This window comes from Musa acuminata, unplaced genomic scaffold, assembly GCF_036884655.1.
Source record: "Musa acuminata AAA Group cultivar baxijiao unplaced genomic scaffold, Cavendish_Baxijiao_AAA HiC_scaffold_1138, whole genome shotgun sequence".
NCBI classification, from domain to species: Eukaryota; Viridiplantae; Streptophyta; class Magnoliopsida; order Zingiberales; family Musaceae; genus Musa; species Musa acuminata.
Window position 1 is genome coordinate 4909554 of NW_027021350.1, and position 17665 is coordinate 4927218.

Below are 17665 nucleotides of genomic sequence, written 5' to 3' on the forward strand. Positions count from 1 at the left end.
TAAGAGGTACTTCCAGATTGTGTTTATGTTTTGGCAGTGATGAACCTGTGTTAGAAGGTTACATAGATGCAGACATGGCAAGTGATACTAATTCCAGGAAGTCCACTTCGGGATTCTTGATGACATTTGCAGGAGGAGCAGTCTCTTGGCAATCTAAGTTACAGAAGTGTGTTGCTCTATCAACCACAGAAGCAGAATACATAGCAGTTACTGAAGCCTGCAAGAAAGCTTTATGGATGAAAAAGTTTCTACAGGAATTGGGCTTGAAACAGGAAGGATATACTGTTTACTATGATAGTCAGAGCGCCATTCACCTCTCCAAGAATTCAACATACCATTCTAGATCCAAGCATATTGATGTGAGATATTACTGGATTCGTGATGTGCTTGAGATGAAAGAATTACAGTTGGAAAAGGTGCATACCAATGATAATGGTTCAGATATGTTGATAAAGTCTTTGCCTAAGGAAAAGCTTGAAGCATGTAGGCGAAGAGCGGGCTTGGTACAACCCACCATATGAGCTGGAGGGGAGAATTGTTGGGTCCAGCCCATATGTGGGCTTGGACAATTGGGCCTATTAAGCCCAAATCAGTAATTAAGAGAGAAAGGGTAAAATTGGGCAGCATGCAACGCGTGTGGGTGCGCAGATCAGATTGAGTGCATGCAGCGTGCGGCGTACAGAGAAAAGAGGAGAGAGAAATAGAGAGAGAAAGTAAGGTTTCTGAGGAGAATCCTTGCAGCAAACTCTACAATCCTAACGGTGTTGATCTGCAGTTTACCCTCTCTAAGGTACTTTCCTGCGATATCCACTTTGTGAGACCTAGAATTTTCTTGGGAGGAGATCCATCTATGTGATGAAGATATGCTATTCTTGAGCCAAGATCTATGTTCTTGATGTTATTCTGATCCTCTAGTTATTCTAGAGAAGACCTACTATAAACCTGTTATCATTATTATTGATAGTGGAAATTTGAGGTGGACTACGGTCCCGTGGTGTTTTTCTACATTGGGTTTTCCACATAAAAAAGATTTGGTCTCACTATGTGATTGATTATTTGCTCTATTGTTTATGTTGTATTGGTTGATATTTTCATTTGGATACCAAGTTAGTATTTTGATAAGGAACCCATTTTGATACACAAAGAGGGAAAGAATTATTCCGCATTAACAGGTTTCTTCCCAACACTATTTGAGGCTTGCATTATCATGACATCATGCAAGAGTTGGCTCATAGTTTTAAAGCAGAGAAATATTAAAAAAAGATCAGAATATACAACTAGCGTGTGTGGATTGGACACAAAGGAAGAGAGGGGTGGCTTTGGCAAGGGAAGAAAAATGGAGAAAAAAAAAAAGAGGTGTGAGATTTAACGAGGATGTTGTATTTATATCAAGAGAGTAAGTTTAAAATTTGAAAGATTATATATATGTATGATTTTGAATTCCTATTCATTTCCTACCAATCAGAGAGTAAATAGGACTACAGTTTAATTAATAAAAAATTATTGAGTATGTTGCTTTCTTAGAGAAAAAAATGATCATTCTAAAGAAAATATTATGATTGTTTATTGGATTAGTTTATATTATTCGAATACTTAGGAAAAGAAGGAGAGTGTTGATGACTATATCAGTTATAATAATCTACGATTAACGTAAGTATCAAATGATTTTGTCTAACTTATTTTTAAATTTAATAATATATATTTGTTAATAATGAAGTTACGTGAGTTGCAAATGTTAAATTGGCTTTTGAAAATAAGCTTTTCGATATTGCATTTGTTTAAAATAATTAAAATATTTTATTATTATATTTTTGAATGTTATATTGTTGGACATATTTCAAATAAGGTGTCAATATGTTATTTTAGATGATGATTAATTGTTCTCAATTAGTTGGTTTTGATTTAGACTTTATCGATTGCGGTTATACATTGGTCATAAGTTTATAAACTAGTTTCTTCTATATCTGGCACAGAGATAAATGTGTTACCTATATCATGAAAATTAAATATGATTTTGATCATTGTCAGGGATATAATATGATCATAGCCATTAGCACTTTGACTTCTGTTTTAATATATGCATTTTGTTATAGTTATGACTATCGATGAATATAGATATGAAGGCTTATTTATACTTGTTAGGATCGGGGTCGGCACTAAGAAGGAGGGGTGAATTAGTGCAGCGATAAATATTACATCTTCGAAAACTTAATTATGATAAAATCAGCTTTGTAAAGATGTTAACTTTGAAAGCGTACGGAAACATATTTGATTATACTTGTAAGGAAGGCAGTTTGTAGTTAAGATAAATAGCAGAAAGTAAATGCAAACCGATTTATAGTGGTTCGATCATCGTGACCTACATCCACTCCTCCAATTCCTCTTCCGTCGAGGCTACCGACATCCACTATCGATCTTCCTTTAATAGGCAAAGATCAACCTCCTTACAACTCGATTCTCCTTTTACCGGGTTTAGGAGATAACCCTTACACCCCCACATACTCTTCTCTCAAACTATTCTCACACTTAGAACTTTGAGAGGAGCTCACACAAGATTGCAGGCGTTTCTTTCCTTTTTTACTCCCAATACTTATGTGTGTTAACCAGGGATGAGAGGGGTATTTATAGGTTTCAAGTTGATTCAAACTTGAAGCCTAAAAATATCTCATCCCGGGTTTCCCGGGCATAGGCGGTACCACCGCCAGTGTCAGTCTGACACTGATACTGCGTTGGGCGGTACCACCACCTGAGGGGCAGTGTTGGGCGGTACCATCACCCAGACTGGCGGTACCACCGCCTGACAGAGCTCGGAGACCGAGCTCTAGCGGTACCACTACCCAGACCACTTGGGAGACTGTCTCTCAAGCGGTGCCACCGCCGGCCAAGCTTTCATCATCTTGGTTGGGCCTTGAATCCGGCCCAAACCAGCCCAACTTTGGGCCCAATTGGCCCCTAATAGAGTTGATGGGATTACCTCGCAATCCCAACTCAAATTATGTGCTAACTACGATTTCTAAGATATATTCTAAGCATTTTAGTTCCGGTACGTCAATTGCTCTTCCGGTGAGCTTCCGACGAACTCCCGACAATGTTCCGGCGGACTCCCGGCAAGCTCCTGGACTTCACGACGATCTTCTTGGCAAGTTCCGATGAGCTTCTTTGGCAAGCTCCTGGACTTCTCGGCAGAGCTTCCGATGAACGTCCGAACTTTCGGCGAACTCTCGAACGAAATTGCATCCTTGACTCCAGGACTTTATTTTTCTTCATGCCTTGCTATCATAGTTAATCCTACACATGTAAAACATACTTCGATCTAAACAATTAATACTAAGCATTAATCATGTTGTCAGGTATGTCATTGGTCCCTCAACGTTTCGTCTGATTCTTCGGCGCATCGTCCTCTCTTGCAGCCTATTGCCCAATCGGCCAATTGACTCCGCAACTCCGATATCCTTAGCGTCATATTCGCCCTTCTTGGCCCGATGCCCGAATCCATGGCCCAAAGCCTTCCGTCGATACGTCGACCAATCCTCCGGCTCAACGTCCAATCTTTTGACATGTTTTCCTCCGACACAATATGATTTTTCCTACTTTAATTGTCTCATCCTGATCGAAGCATCCTGTGTCACTCAAAACGCAGATTAAAACATAAACACTTATCAATTGGTTTCATCATTAAAATCTGAGATTCAACAATACTTATACTGACTCATGATTGATTAATAATAATCTTAGCATTAAAATAAAATCTATCCACTTATGTTTTGCTATGCAAATGTATTAAAAAATTATGGTGTCTTATGTGTTTATTAAACTAAAAAGTTGTGATTTGAAAAGCATGTAAAGTTATGTTTGCTCCTTATATAAGTGAATAGTTTTATAAAATTCATCCACGAGAAGTTTTGCTAATATATGAGTTTTGATGTTTACAAAGTTGTGGTTGCTCATATCCTTTGTTGTTAAAATTTTTCAGATGCCTGCGAGTAACTGAATTTGGTTATGTATCGAGGTAACAAATTATAATGTTTATGGTTCAAACACTTGGAGACTTGTGATGTTATAATCCATTAGTGGGATGTCTTTTGGTAAATTTATTTGTGTTTGAAAGCTTAATATGTCGCTGCAGTTATACGTGGACATTATGGACGTATCTGTTTTGTATCGTGTCAAGTGCATGGATTTGGATTTAAGTTGTGTACAAGTTTTAAGTCTTGCAATTCTCATATGAAAACTTATGGAATTGTGGTTATAATATTATGACATATGTTGTGATGATGAATGATTAAGAGAGGGAGAAGATGTTGACAACAACTTTATCATCACCTTAGAAACCCTTATTTTCTATCGTCTTTTGCTTTATGGAATAATAGAAATGATAACCTAACACAACTCTATCGGTTAAGCCTTAACTAATAATCTACCGTAGCAGGAGAAGTTTGACCGAATTGGCAGACAATAGAATGGACACGAATCGATAGCCAATAGATGGATACAGTTGCCCAGAAGGCGAGTCCTTCATGATCGACATATAGGCTAAATCCCTGCTCTCCTTTCTGAAGCTGTCTCGTTTGCTTCTGGAAATTGATCCATGGGATTGCCATTTCATTACTCGGTGGCTTAATGTTTTTTCTTTTATGATTTGTCATCGAAACCCGATGATCTTAAAATTTTTAATCTTAATCATATATGTTGATCTTCCTTTTTTTTTTCTTATCAAGCCTGCCAGGTCTATGTAATTGGAGGTGATGTAACTCAAAAAGGAGCCTCTATAATATTTGGGCTAATTATAAAATAAAAGCCCTTTAACAGGTGTTTTTGTTGGTATCTGTTCACTTTCTAAGTTCAATGCATCATGACGACAACTTTTTGTGCTTCCCCTCTTGATGATTAGTTCCTCCTCTTTGAATTATCAGGAAATCTAAAGGCGTGAGCTAAAAGTTTCTATTGCTGGTATTCCAAAAGATTATAGATAATAACATTTTAGAATTATTATCTAGTAGTTTAATTTTTTCCTAATAAACCTATCATTATTGTTTTTTCTATTTAAAATGTTTTGATAACTTTCGTCTATCCGGAGAAAATTAAAATTTTCATTATGTAAAATCAATTAAAGATTTGGATCATCCTCACTCAAGCATAGTTCTCTTTCTATATCTTCTCTTGTTAACATCAAATAATTTATATCTTTCTCTACATTATACCAAGGTCATGAATTGGATATCTAACTATCTCTCTCTCTCTCTATATATATATATATTCTTAGCAGGCACATGTATATATATTCTTCACATCTCTCTCTCTCTCTTAAAATCGAGATATATATATATATATATAATTTATAAAAGAAATAAACCCACCCCTTCAATACTGCTCCAATTTAGTGGTAAGATTGATCCAAGTCATTTGTCTGCTGGGTCTTTATAGTAAAACAAATATTAAGAGACTCTAGCAAAAAAACAAAGTGTTAGATGTAAACGTTGACTCTGTCATTCCAAATCATCTCCGCTTTATGTCAAAACTATGAATTGGACATCCGACTAACATCTTTTGATTATTCAATTTTGTGTTGAAGTAGTAAGAATCACCTGTTATATTATTAATCAATCTCTCTCAATAGTGATTAACCTAAAGATGCCTGTGAAGATGTGGATTGATAAGCCAATTGATTATTCTTCCTCATCAGGTCACATAGTATCTACATCTTTTGATAAGCCAATGGACTCATATCTTATTAGGCCAAGTACATATATATTATTTATTCCTAAAGTTTCAACATAGACTCAACTAACTTCATTTGTTGCTCTTACATATGCATGTTCAAGCAAGTTTGTTGCCCAACACAACCTTGATTTGTTTTACGATTATTGTTCTTTGTTAAATTAGAATTTGATTACCTAATATATGGATTGGATTCAAAGGCAACCAATGTCCATTTCCAAAAGAATTTTTATCTTAATCCTTTTTAAATCTACTAAGAGAAATTTAAGAACACCCAAATGTGTATCTCTCTCATCGACATCTTAGATTTATGGTATATGTATCGAAATAAATTCTAATTGATTAAAAATTATTATTTTTATTTAGATCTCTAATCTAAATTCTAATTTACCGTAAGTCAAAGTCTTCTTGGCCAGTGACGTGTAGAAAAAGAATCCATGGAATGCAGCTTAGGGATGTGAGGCTTCTCACCGCTCATCTTCGTCTGTCAAACAGTACTTATCCCACTGATTGAGAACGATGCTATCGGTTTCCAAAATTCTATCTAATCATAACGTTTAATTTATTATTCCAACCACACATAGCAAGCGAGTGAGCTATGCCCAATTTATATAAAATTTAGGTGGTCAAGCATATGTATTTTTCATTATGCAAAAAATGTAAAGAATAAATCTATCTCACGAGTCAATCCAAATATATTTGGTATATCATCTCACATGGACCTTCAAGAAATTATTTTCTATTTAGAAATGAAACTCCAAAGAATCTAATTTTCCAAGTAAATTAGGTACCGAAGCAATTTAATTCTAATTAAGAAATAAAAAAGAAATACTTACTATTTTGCACTTTAGTTATTTCAGTCAGTCAACTGTTTCTGAGTCAAAGTGATGTAGTCTCGATCAATTCTATGCATACTTGGCTTCACGTTCATGACCCGCATGATGCTCTGCATCATATCCACTGGTTCGGTCCGTCTGAACTCTTACCTCTTTCGTCACATATGAAGTCTCCGACGGTGAAGGTGACTTGTGTGCTCTCCGCATGGCCACGAAACTTGGATTGGGCTGAGAAGTCGAAGTCTTCTTTAGAGAGCGAGTCGGTACAATTAATTCCATGCATGATGTAATGGAGCGGAGAAAGTTAAGAGCAAGGAATGGAAGAAATTGTGTTCATCAGTTGGCTTACAAATTTGTGATTTGGTATAGCGTAGCATGCACCTCCACCATTGTTGTGCATGGTTGTGGCGGCCAGGAGTAGGAAGGTTGGGAGGGAGATCAAACTGCGCGCCATGGCTTTCTCATCATTCTTATCGTCATTGTTGTTGTGCCTCTTGGCCCTCCTCCTCCACCGGGCCACGGTGACAAGTGGGTGTTTCAGCTTGGAGAGGGAGGCGCTGCTGGACTTCAAAGCCGGCATCCACGACACCCGCAACCGGCTATCTTCTTGGACAGGCCACCACTGTTGCACATGGAAGGGAGTGACCTGCGACACCACCACTGGCCACGTCGTCATGCTCGACCTCCGAAACACAAATACTACAGATGATTGGTCATTACGCGGTGAGGGGATGATGAACTCGTCATTACTTGCTTTATCTCATCTGAAGCACTTGGATCTTAGCTTCAATAATTTCAGCGGGATCCGCATGCCGGAATTCATCGGCTCCTTCAAGAAACTGAGATACCTCAATCTATCTTTTACATATTTCATGGGAGGAATACCTGATCGGCTGGGGAACCTTTCGAGCCTCTACGTTCTTGATCTAAGCGATGCTTTAGATTTTGCATCCCATGTTGACAACCTTGATTGGCTCTCCCATCTTACGTCCTTGAAGCACTTGGACATCGGCGGGTTGAACCTAACCGATGTCCCAGATTGGTTCTCATCGGTGAACATGCTGCCTTCCCTCCAAGTGTTAAGTATGTCTTCCGTTGGTCTCGATACCATCCCAGCTTCTGTTGTCCACGTCAACTTCACCTCCTCTCTTACCGTCCTTGATCTCTCCACTAATAATTTCGACTCCACCTTACCCAAATGGTTGTGGAATATTAGTGGTCTTACCCATCTTGATCTTCATGAATCTGGGTTCTATGGGGTTATTCCTGATGCAATTGGAGACTTGGGCTCTCTTACTTTTCTTGATCTAGGAGTCAATCAACTCGAGGGTACCGTACCGAGATCCATGGTTGATCTCCGTGGACTGAAAGAATTACATATGTCGAGGAACCAATTGACAGGAAATTTGAGCGGTTGGCTGGAGCAAATGACGGATCTCATCATTTTGGATCTCCGATCTAATTTATTCAACGGTTCCGTGCCTTCCTCCTCCATCGGTAAGCTGTCTAATATCACTGAATTGTATCTCGGTGGAAATTCTCTTGAAGGTGTTATTTCACAAGTTCATTTTGAGAATCTTACAAGATTACAAGTATTAGACTTGTATGGCAACTCCATCACCATATCAATTGGGCAGAGTTGGGTTCCCCCTTTCCAACTCAGATTAGTAAATTTAACCAATTGTCAGTTGGGACCTCAATTTCCAGAATGGTTGCAGTTCCAAACACAGATCGAAGAATTACATTTGGCAGACTGTAAAATTGCAGGGACAATGCCCGCTTGGTTTGGGAATATTTCATCTTCTACCATCACATATTTAGACCTTTCCAACAACCAAATAGGAGGCAAGCTGCCATCTTCTTTCAAGTTCACCAAGTTGGAAACCTTATATTTGGACTCCAACAGATTTGAAGGTTCATTACCAACGATGCTACCGTCCACACTGGATATTCTATCTCTCTTCAATAATTCTTTTACAGGACAATTGCCGATATGGCCCCATGTTAGATTGGTGATAATCTCAGATAACATGCTCGACGGTGGCTTATCTTCGTCAATCTGCCAATGGACATATCTCCAATATCTTGACCTTTCGAACAACAAATTACTTGGTGAGATCCCTTATTGTCTAGGGGAGTCATTACAAAATCTTCAATTCTTGAATTTGGCCAACAATCACTTCTCGGGTGAAATTCCACACACGATTGGTTTTTTAAGTGAGCTTTGGATATTGCAACTGCAAAATAACAGTTTTTCGGGTGAGGTTCCTTTGACATTGAAAAATTGCACAAATTTATGGTATCTTGATCTGGCTCAAAATAATCTTTCCGGAAATATAACGCTATGGATGGGAGAAAATCTACGACGACAATTGGTAGTGCTTCGTCTACGTTCAAATATGTTTTCAGGAGTTATTCCTCGGCAACTTGCTCGATTTGAACGGCTTCAAATATTGGATCTTGGGAATAATTACTTCTCTGGTTCAATACCTCACAACATTGGTAATTTAAGTACCATGAGATCGACATCACCTCAATATGAATATCATGATTGTGAATTAGATATCTTTATGAAGGGACAAGTTCTTCAATATTTAACATGCAGCATAACACTTATGAAAAGTTTGGATCTTTCAAATAATAGTCTAACCGGAGAGATACCAAAAGGAATTGGAGACCTTGCAGAACTCATTAACTTAAATTTATCAAGAAATCATTTACAAGGAAAAATCCCTTGGGAGATAGGAGGAATGAAATCATTAGAATCCCTTGATCTATCGATAAATGATCTTTCTGGTAGTATTCCTGAGAGGTTATCGGCTTTATATTTCTTGAGCTATTTGAATTTGTCATATAATAATCTTTCGGGAAGGATACCAACTGGTTATCAACTCCAAACACTCAATGATCCATCCATTTACATGGGCAATGCCGACTTATGTGGACCACCCACTTTCAAAAGTTGTTTTAATAATAAAACAACTCAAAATGATATACAAGAGCACGAGAAGGAGATTTCCGATTGGCTATGGTTCTATATTAGCATGGTACTAGGATTTGTGATGGGATTTTGGATATTTTGTGGTATTCTCTTTCTCAAAGACACATGGAGGCATGCTTATTTCCATTTCATCGATGATGTGTATGATTGGGTTTGGGTGCAATGGAAATTAATTCTTCCACGATTGTTGAGACGTTAATCCTAAAATTTCTAGCGTGGATGATCCCAGGCTTTCCGGTAGATGAGGAGAAGGTATGTCATCACTCTACTCTTTATTTATATGATATTTTGGATTCCTAGATGTTGGTTGTGATCAATTTATTTATAAAAAAGGATGGGCTGCTATATTTATGGAGTTTGAGATCAATTTCTATGTAATGTGGTTGTTTACAGTCTTCTTCTTCTATTTGATGTTTGCATAATTATAACATCGTGCAAGAGTTGGCGTTTGCATAATTATAAAAACATCATGCAAGAGTTGGCTCATAGTTTTAAAGCAGAGAAATAGTACAAAAAGAAGAGAACTACAACCTAAGTCTTCCGTATAAAGATATAGTTTAAAAATATGGAATATTTATTTTAAAGGAACAAACACATTACTTTCGAAATAATAAAATAGAGGAAGAGAAGGGTGGCTTTGGCAGGGGAAGAAAAGAGGAGAAAAAAATAAAATAGGTGTGAGATTTAATAAGGATGTTGTTTTTATATCAAGAGAGTAAGTTTTAAATTTAAAAGAGTATATATATGTATGATTTTGAATTCCTCTATTCATTCCCTACCAATCAGAGAGTAAATAAAGCTATAGATTAATTGTTCTAAAATTATTGAGTATGTTGTTATTTTAGAGAAAAAAAATAGTAATAAGAAAGAAAAATATTATGATTGTTTACTGGATTGGTTTATATTATTCGAATGATTTAGAAAAGAAGGAGAGTTTTGATTACCATATCAGTTATAATTATCTATGATTAACGTAAGTATCAAATGATTATGTCTAACTTGTTTTCTAATTTAATAATATATATTTGTTAATAATGAAGTTATGTGATTTGCAAATGTTAAATTGGCTTTTGAAAATAAGCCTTTCGATATTGTATTTGTTTAAAATAATTAAAATATTTAATTATTATATTTTTCAATGCTATATTGTTGGACATATTTCGAATAAGATGTCAATAGGCCATTTTAGTTAAGTGTTCTCAATTATTTTAGATGACGGTGAGGATGCATAGCCATTAGCACTTCGACTTCTATTTTAATATATGCCTTTTCTTATAGTCATGACCATCGATGAATTTAGATATGAAGGCTTAGTTATACTTATACTGATCCAAGATTGATTAATAATAATCTTGGCATTAAAACGAAATCTATCCACTTATGTTTTTCTATGCAAATGTATTAAAAAATTATGGTGTTTTATGTGCTTATTAAGCTAAAAAGTTGTGATTTGAAAAGCATGTAAAGAAAGATATGTTTGCTCTTTATATAATTGTATAGTTTTATAAAATGCATCCATGAGAAGTTTTGCTAATATATGAGTTTTGGTGTTTACTAGGTTGTGGTTGCTCATATCCTACGAGTAGATTGAATTTGGTTATGTATCGGGGCAACAAATTATATTGTTTATGGTTCAAACTCTTGAGACTTGTGATGTAATAATCCAATAGTGGGATGTCTTTGGTGAACTTATTTGTGTTTGAGAGCTCAATATGTCGCTGCTGGATATTATGGACGTATCTGTTTTGTATTGTGTCAAGTGCATGGATTTTGATTTAAGTTGTGTTTAAGACTTGCAATTCTCATATGAAAACTTATGGGACTGTGGATGACATATGTTGTGACGATGAATGATTAAGAGAGCGAGATGTTGACAATAACTCTGCCATCACCATAAAAACCCTTAGTTTCTTTCGTCTTTAGCTTTATGGAATAATAGAAATGATAACCTAACACAACTCTATCGGTTAAGCCTTAACCAATGAGAGTTGTATACTCCAATAGGCAGGAGAAGTTTGACCGAATGGCAGCCAATAGCATGGACACGAATCAATAGCCAATAGATGGATACAGTTGCCCAGAAGGTGAGTTCTTCATGATCGACATATAGGCTAAATCCCTGCTCTCCTTTTCGAATCTCTCTTTTGCTTCTGGAAATTGATCCATGGGATTGTCATTTCATTACTCAGGTGGCTTAATGTTATTTCTTTTATGATTTGTCATCCAAAGCCGATGATCTTAAAATTTATAATCTTAATCACATATGTTGATCTTCTTCTCTTTTTGTTTTCTTATCATACATGTCTATGTAATTGGAGATGATGAAACTCAAAACGGAGCCTCTACAATATTTGGGCTAATTATCAAATAAAAACGCTTTAACAGGTGTTTTCGTTGGTATCTGTTCACTTTTTGAGTCCATTCCATCGCGACGACAAATTTCAGTGCTTCCCCTCTTGATGATTAGTTCCTCCTCCTTGAATTATCTATGTATTTCAGAAAATCTAAAAGCGTGGGCTAAAAGTTTCTGGTATTCCAAAAGATTATAGAAAATAACGTTTTAGAATTATTATTCGTCTATTGAAAAAAATATTTTTTTTTATTATGTGAGATCAATTAAAGATTTGGATCATCCTCGGAGGAATTAAAGTATTTTTCACATCTTGTTCTCTCTCTTAAAATCTAAAGATATATAGAATATCTATTCTATAGAAGAAATAAACTTCTTAAATAATGACATTCCAATTCCTTTAGTATTGCTCTAATTTAATAGTAAGATTAACCCAAGTCATCCGTCCACTCTATATCAGGTTTTCCTAGTCAAAACAAATATTAAGAGACTTAGAATAGAAAACAAAGTCATGTTCGATGCAAACATTGACTCTGTCACTACAAGTCATCTCTATATTATGTCAAGGCTAGATATCCAACTAACAACGACTTTTCTCTCTCTATGTATATATATGTATATATATCCTTTGCAGGCAGCATACATATATGTATATATATTCTTCTTCACATCTTGCTCTCTCTTTTAAAATCTAGAGATACATACGATATTTATAAAAGAAACAAATCCCATTAATAGAGCTCTAATTTAGTGGTAAGACGGTGACATCCCAACCCATTCAATATTGCTCCAATTTAGTGGTAAGATCGATCCAAGCTGTTCGTCTACTATATATCAAGTCTTCATAGTAAAACAAATATTAAAAGACTCTAAGCAGAAAACAAAGTATATCAGGTGCAAACATTGAATCTGTCACTCTAAATCCAATGAAAGCGAAAGAAACAATTGAGGTAAAAATAAGTTAAGGGAAGGTAAAATACCTTGATAATATTTTTTATTCCTATTTTATCACGTAACTTATTTATTATTGGACAATTGATGAATGACGTATATTTAGTTATTATTAAAAATAAATATTATGTTTGATAAAAAGGTAAATTGAATTTAGGAGACCAATGAAGGTGAAAAACAAATTCAGATTCCATTAAAATAGTAGCAGTTCAGATTCATCAAATGATTTCTCAACAGAATATCATACGGTCCTCAATGTTGAATCTTGAATTTTAATGATAAAATCAATTGATGAAGTTATAATCTAATGTGTTTGAGTGACGTAAGACTATCATTGATCATGGAAAGATAAATCAATTAAAGTAGGAGAATCAGACGTTGGGTCAGAGTTGAACATATCAGAAGATTGGATGTCAGGCCAGAGGATTGGTCGACGTGCCAAAAGGACTTCGTGCCATGAGTTTGGGTATCGGGCCGAAGGATCACACATTGCGCCAAGGAAATCGAAAGTTACCGAAGGTTAATATGCTGATTGAGCAATACACCGAAGGAGAGAACGATGCGCCAAAGGATCGGACGAAGCATCGGATGAACCAATGATATGCCGAAGAATATAGAATTCTAGTCTTGTAATCGGTTATGTCTTAATTGATCTCGATTAGGTCGTAATTGAGTTAGTTTTAGATATAACTATGCTAACTCAATTAGGGGCCTATTGGGCCTGAGTTGAGACTGTTTTGGGCCAAGTGGAAGGCTCATTCAGTGACCCAAGGTTAGGTAGAACCACCTATGAGTTGGAAAAGTCAAGAGCACACTTTTCCAATCTATCAGGCGGTGGTACCGTCTAGTGTTAGTGTGTAAGGGGGTGATACCGCCCAGACATAGTCTCCCAGACTATCAAGCAGTGGTACAATTAGATTGGGCGGTGGTACCGCCCAGCACAAGTAGTGGTACCGTCAAGACTCAGGAAACCTAGGATGAAACCTTTTTTAACTTTATTTTTGAAGTCATTTAAGGTCTATAAATATCTTAGTTATTCCTACTTGGAAAGTACAAAATTGAATAGAAATAGGAAAAAGAATACTTGAGAAAAGATATTGGAAACTCTATTAGGATTTAGAATCTCTTCCTCACAAAGTTAGTTTTGTAAGGGATAAGTGAGATCTAAAAGAGAGGTATAAAGGTTCTCTCTTGAGTCTGTGAAAATGAGAAATAGTTGTAAGGGTAGTTGATCTTCACCCGTTAGAAAGAAGATCAATAGTGAAAGTCGGTGGCCTCGAGTAAAGAGGAATCAAGAGTGGATGTAGGTTACGACGACCGAAACATTATAAATTTGGTGTTCATCATTTTTATGCTCTTCATTACTATTATTTTTCTGTTTTAACTGCTTATTATGTTTACTTTAAGTCAATCACACTTCGATATCATTTCTGGTTTCATCCAATCAAGTTTTTTCAAATCATTAAAGTTTTCCAAATCCACATCGTTTTCCTAAAAGCACTAATTTGCTCTTTTTTTTGTCCTAACACTCAACACATTGGTATTCCTTACAATAAGTTCATCAAGTTTGCTCTTTTTTGTCTATTTAAAATGTTGTAAAGTCCTTAATAGGTTAGTATAGCACAGCGGATGACTTAAAGTTCGTATTGGAATTTTTTGTTTTTTGTGTGTGTTGGTTCCATCTTGCTAACTATGGTCTTACGTACCTACTGACTCAAGTAGGTGATGGAGCATGTCCCACATGGACTAGTGGGTTCTTCCGGTGGAAGCATGGTTTTATCTTTCGATTTAAATCATGTATGCTCATCAAACATGTACAAGCTGAAGTGTTTTCTTTTATGATTTTTATTATTATTATTATTATTGTTTTTGTCCTCCGAGATGAAGGAACTTTGCAAGTCTGATGAGAGGAAGACGACGCAACCGATGTAGCCATTTTTATCCTATCTTTTGTTGCTACACATGCGATTCGATAACTTCCTATCCAGCTAGATATAAAATTTTTATTATATAAAAAATATTAGTATAAAAATTATCACTTTTAGTTAATCCAAATTGAAGTATGAAATTTCTTATATTCTAAAAATTATCTGAATCCTTTTTAAATCTACTAAGAGAAATTTAAGAACACCCAAATGTGTATCTCTCTCATCGAGATCTTAGATTTATGTTATATGTACCAAAATAATTTCTAATTTATTAATAATTAATTTTTATATTTAGATCTCTAATCTAAATTCTAATTTACCGCAAGTCAAAGTCTTCTTGGCCAGTGACGTGTAGAAAAAGAATCCATGGAATGCAGCTTAGGGATGTGAGGCTTCTCACCGCTCATCTTCGTCTGTCAAACAGTGCATATCCCACTGATTGAGAACGATGCTATCGGTTTCCAAAATTCTATCTAATCATAAAGTTTAATTTATTATTCCAACCACACATATATTTCATGCCCAATTTATATATCATGGATAATGGGTACCAATTTATATATTTCAAAAGAGCAATCAAGAGAATTAATAACGGAATAAAACTATCTCACGAGTCAATCCAAATATATTTGGTATATCATCTCTAATGGAAATTATTTTCTATTTAGAAATGAAACTCCTAAGAGTATAGGAAGTATTTTTCTTTCACACTTTATCAAAAACTTGAGATGCGTCCGTAAGAAATTAGGTACCGAAGCAATTTAATTCTAATTAAGACATTAAAAAAGAAATACTGACTATTTTGCACCCAAGTTATTTCGGTCAGTCAACTATTTCTGAGTCAAAGTGGTGTAGTCTCGATCAATTCTATGCATACTTGGCTTCACGTTCATGATCCACATGATGCTCTGCATCATAACCACTGGTTCCGTCCATCCGAACTCTTACCCCTTTCGTCACATATGAAGTCTCCGATGGTGAAGGTGCTCTCCGCATGGCCACGAAACTTGGATTGGGCTGATAAGTCAAAGTCGGTACAATTAATTCCATGCATGATATGGAAATTTGACCATGGAATGGAAGAAATTGTGTGCATCAGTTGGCTTACAAATTTGTGATTTGGCATAGCGTAGCATGCACTTCCACCTTCGCCCTGTTCTTCTGATTGTGGCGGCCAGGAGTAGGTAGGGAGGGAGATCAAACTGCGCGCCATGGCTTTCCCTTTACGCTTCTTATCATCACTGTTGTTGTGCCTCTTGGCCCTCCTCCTCCACGGGGCAGCGGTGACAAGTGGATGTTTCAGCATGGAGAGGGAGGCACTGTTGGACTTCAAAGCCGGCATCCACGACACCCATAACCGGCTATCTTCTTGGGTAGGCCAAGACTGCTGCGCATGGGAGGGGGTCATCTGTGGTGCCACCACTGGCCACGTCGTCATGCTGGACGTCCGAAACACAAATATTACAGATGATTGGGCATTACGCGGTGAGAGGATGAACTCGTCATTGCTTGCTTTATCACATCTGGAGCACTTGGATCTTAGCTTCAATGATTTCAGCGGGATCCGCATGCCGGAATTCGTCGGCTCCTTCAAGAAACTGAGATACCTCAATCTATCTTTTACATCTTTCATGGGAGGAATACCTGCTCGGCTGGGGAACCTTTCGAGCCTCTACGTTCTTGATCTAAGCTATGCTTTACATTTTACATCCCATGTTGACAACCTCGACTGGCTCTCCCATCTTACCTCCCTGAAGCACCTGGACTTGAGCGGGTTGAAGCTAACCGGTACCCCAGATTGGTTCTCATCCGTGAACATGCTGCCATCCCTCCAAGTGTTAAGTATGTCTTCCGTTGGTCTCGATACCATCCCAGCTTCTGTTGTCCATGTCAACTTCACCTCCTCTCTTACCGTCCTTGATCTCTCCATTAATAATTTCGACTCCACCTTACCCAAATGGTTGTGGAATATTAGTGGTCTTACCCATCTTGGTCTTACCCAAATGAAAGAATTATATATGTCGGACAACCAATTGACAGGAAATTTGAGCGGTTGGTTGGAGCAAATGACGAATCTCATCACTTTGGATCTCAGCTATAATTTATTCAACGGTTCCATGCCTTCCTCCTCCGTTGGTAAGTTGTCTAATCTCACTGAATTGTATCTCGGTGGAAATTCTCTGGGAGGTGCCATTTCAGAAGTTCAATTGGAGAATCTTACCAGCTTGCAAGTATTAGACTTGTATGACAACTCCATCACCATATCAATTGGGCAGAGTTGGGTCCCTCCTTTCCAACTCAGATTAGTAGATTTAACCAAATGTCAGTTGGGACCTCAATTTCCAGAATGGTTGCAGTTTCAAACACAGATAATAGAATTATTTTTGAAAGACTGTAAAATTGCAGGGACAATGCCCGCTTGGTTTGGGAATATTTCATCTTCTACCATCACATATTTAGACCTTTCCAACAACCAAATAGGAGGCAAGCTGCCATCTTCTTTCAAGTTCACCAAGTTGGAAACATTATCTTTGCGTTCTAACAGATTTGACGGGGGTTTATCTTCATCAATCTGCCAATGGACATATCTTAAATTTCTTGACCTTTCGAACAATAAATTATTTGGTGAGATACCAAAACGAATTGGAGATCTTGCTGGACTCAATAACTTAAATTTATCAAGAAATCATTTACAAGGAAAAATCCCTTAGGAGATAGGAGGAATGATATCATTAGAATCCCTTGATCTATCGATAAATGATCTTTCTGGTGGTATTCCTGAGAGCTTATCAGCTTTATATTCCTTAAGATATTTGAATTTGTCATATAATAATCTTTCGGGAATGATACCAACTGGTCATCTACTCCAAACGTTTATTGA

At 36.6% G+C, this 17665-nt stretch overlaps 2 protein-coding genes across 2 annotated transcripts in view; both read left to right on the forward strand.

Annotated features, from left to right (window-relative positions):
* The window catches only part of LOC135671254 (probable LRR receptor-like serine/threonine-protein kinase At1g05700), a 78836-nt gene that overhangs the window by 9886 nt on the left and 51285 nt on the right, over positions 1–17665 (forward strand). The gene's annotated exons all lie outside the window — the stretch shown is intronic.
* LOC135671251 (receptor-like protein EIX1) lies at positions 6907–11354 on the forward strand. The gene is made up of 2 exons (XM_065179268.1): positions 6907–9807; positions 11114–11354. Exon 1 carries the CDS (start codon positions 6953–6955, stop codon positions 9752–9754), a length of 2802 nt encoding a protein of 933 aa, XP_065035340.1. The 5' UTR covers positions 6907–6952; the 3' UTR covers positions 9755–9807; positions 11114–11354.